Genomic DNA, 3,108 nt, shown 5'->3' on the forward strand with positions numbered 1-3,108 from the left:
CAGTCGACTAAGTGAGCAAAGTCGATAATGAAAGAAGGTTTCTAGGATGGCATTTCAGTGAAGGAAAGAGAAAAGCTTGTCAGTATGTACGTGACACACGTGCCACACACACATAACTCTGGACCACACGCCGCAATGCGTGCTGTGTATCTCTTCCTTGGGAAATGGAACGATGGGTCATTTCTTTTATCCTTTTGGGATTTTTGATGCTCTCCCAATTTTTTTCCTTCATCGTGAATTAATTTCACTTAAAACATAATTTAAAAAAAAAAAAAAAAAAACAGCCAAAGAACTCACAGCAAATCGAGTGAGGATGTAGGCGCCGGCTCCAGTTCCCATGCCGATAACACTTTTCAGCCTGGAAGCAGAAGTAAAAAAAGCTCACGTCACAGAAGGAATGAGCACGGGAGCCTTATGGACCCTCTTACACCTCTCCGACGCCTTGCCCCTAAGGACCCTCACCTCCCCCGTGTCTGTCTTGGTCATCCCTGGCAAGCTAGACAAAGCGGGAACACACAGCTGTGAAATGCCCTCGTGACCCGAAATGCACCGTGCTTGGTGGCTTAACAGAAGGCCGTGATCTTGAAGAAACGTGTCTCCTTTTCCTCACTTCCCTACTGACTACAGCCAGAGCCTGTGTGACATTTATGGGAAGGCCCATTACGGCTCTGCTTCTTCCCGCTCCTAAGCTTTATTTTGGATAGTAAAACTTGGAATGAAATAAATTGGGCAAGAACTGAGGTGTCGTCATCCTATGAAGGCTCCAATAAAAAGGAAACGAGCGTGGAGATTTAAGAGCCTGGAGAGAGAAGTTGAGAGCTCAGGCAACCCTATTCCAGAATGTTCCATTGGAAAGAGAAAGCGATGATGTCATCACTCGAGGAGAAGAGCCCCGCTTACAAGCAGCAGATTGGAGCAGAGAGACTGTGAAAACCAGCGTGCACGAGTGGGGCCAGCAAATGTCTTCCCTGAGCTTTCGATTCCAACCTACATTTCAATGGTCAGGCCAGATCAAGGCCGAAAAAATGGCAGAAGCTAGAAGTCACCCCGCTCTGCAGCTGGTGGGGGAGTGGACCGCTCACTCTTACCCAAACTGGTGAAGGACTCCAGGCAGCATTTCGGCCAGCTGATCCATGGAGGGGTACATGTACCTTGGGAGAAGCCACACAGAGACTGTTAGCGAGTGCCCGGATGCCAGCAGAAATGAATAATGCCAACAGAAACACGCTTGAAGGGGAGGGGCCAGGCGGGGACCTGCCCCACGCCCCAGAGCTCCCACTGAGACCCGCTGCCAGCACCCTCCAGTGTACAGGAGCCTGCGCCTTTGAGCAAGGATGTTCTCCATCCCTAATTCTCGCTCTTTCACCTTGTAAAGTGACCCTTTACCACCTGCTTCCCATGTCAACAGTCCCAACCGAAGCATCTGGTGAGCGTTATAAGCTTTTTTAACCCTTGCAACAACTCTGTGAGGCTGCTATGATTTCTCCCAATATAAAGATTTTAAATATCATTGAGGCCGAGGGTTAGATCAAAGACTTGGCTTCACAGAAGAATATATTTTATAGCAACAAAAAAATAAAAATAAAAGCCAGTCTAATGCCTCCCCTGCCACCTGTTTCCACCCTTCACGACCTTCCTGTCCCCGTCCTGGGGCACGAGGCTGCCCCTCTTACCCCAGGGGGAAGGATGCGGCGCCATCTTGCTGCCCAGGGGCATCCACATGGCAGACGGCAAAATGCTGGGTGATCTCCTGCATGTCTTCAGAGTTAAAGAGGGGGTTGTAGCAGGTTTTGTCTGGAGATTGGGCAGGGGAGAGAGGAGAGGAAGACATAGAAACAGAATGAATCAGGTTGCTTGGTGGCAAGTGTCTTCATTTTGTTGGCTTCGCTCCTATTTAGCAGAAGGAAATGGACTCGTAAGAAAGAAGGTCTATCTCTTTTTCTTTTCCCCAGTCCCACCTTCCTTTGGTGATAAAGGCAAGAATAAGTCACGGAATAGGGAGTGAGTAAGGAGGTGGAGACGGTCAATAAATTCTGTCGTATGGGCTGGCGGATGACCTTCGACTTCCCCTTGGCACTGGACGAGGACTCCTGTCATAGCTCTGGTGTGAAGTGGGGTTCCCCACTGACTCTCTCTTCTCTCCGGGTCTCCTGAGCCCTCACATCGGGGATACTGGCCAGGGCATATGAGACTTTCAAACAAGGAGGAACGTCAGAGATAAATCATGGACATCCCACTTCCTGTGTGGCCTTGGATGGATCTTCTAATTGTTGAGGACAAGACAGCCAACTGGTCACCAAACCATTTCCCTTTCCTTCCCATACACACAGCTGGCCTACATTTCCCAGCCTCCCCTGCACTTAGAAGCATCCATCTGATGCGATCAAGTTCTGGCCAACAGCATGTGATGCTTGCCACTTCTCATAACACCTGCTACTCAATCCTCTCGGTTTCTCTCATCTACCTGCCAGATGCAGAGCCAGCAGAAGCCTCTGAGGCTCCAAGGGATGGCAGAGCTACAGCTAGAAGGAGGCTGGGTCCCTGAATCACCACATGGACAGTGTCCCACGGAACGCCCACTGAGTTGCTACATGAGTGAAAAATAAATTTATGTTGTGTTAAGCCACAGAGGTCTTGGGTCTTTTGCAATAGCAGTTAGTTTACTGTAACTAACAACGAGCCTCTCTAAAATGGGGTATAGCCCCAGCATAGGCGACCCCACTTCCTCTCAGAGTCCAGAGAAATCAGATGACCTCTGTCAAAGAACCCGGCTTGGGATCTGGAGCGTGGAGAATATGGGCAGAAAGACAGAGGAAGAAATGAGACAAAAGAGACGCGAGAGGAAAGAGAAAAACGTTCTTCGGTGATTGACATCCTCCCCAGAGAGAAACCAAGGGACTAATAAACTGTAGGGAAAAAATGTAAATCAGGCCGTCTGTCAATCAAATATCAAGCAAGCATCCAGCTTGCAATGCTCAAGTTTACAGATCCTACAGGTGCCTTCTGAATCGCCACAGAAAGGTTCACTTCTATTCTGAGTAATTTTAATATCGAGTCGATCCTATTCCATTACCATTTGTGAAAAACGGGGAACCCACATATGGTAAT

General features: G+C 48.7%; 1 protein-coding gene across 1 annotated transcript in view; it reads right to left on the reverse strand.

The window, feature by feature from the left end:
• Positions 1 to 3,108, reverse strand: part of NDRG1 (N-myc downstream regulated 1) — a 46,541-nt gene that overhangs the window by 17,140 nt on the left and 26,293 nt on the right. The window contains exons 4-6 of the mRNA XM_023537223.1: positions 1,674 to 1,868; positions 1,089 to 1,151; positions 298 to 358 (exon numbers count right to left, since the gene is read on the reverse strand). Of these exons, the coding sequence (XP_023392991.1) occupies positions 298 to 358; positions 1,089 to 1,151; positions 1,674 to 1,868 (319 nt within the window). The remainder of the gene's footprint in view (positions 1 to 297; positions 359 to 1,088; positions 1,152 to 1,673; positions 1,869 to 3,108) is intronic.

This window comes from Pteropus vampyrus, unplaced genomic scaffold (assembly GCF_000151845.1).
Source record: "Pteropus vampyrus isolate Shadow unplaced genomic scaffold, Pvam_2.0 Scaffold183, whole genome shotgun sequence".
Taxonomy (NCBI): Eukaryota; Metazoa; Chordata; class Mammalia; order Chiroptera; family Pteropodidae; genus Pteropus; species Pteropus vampyrus.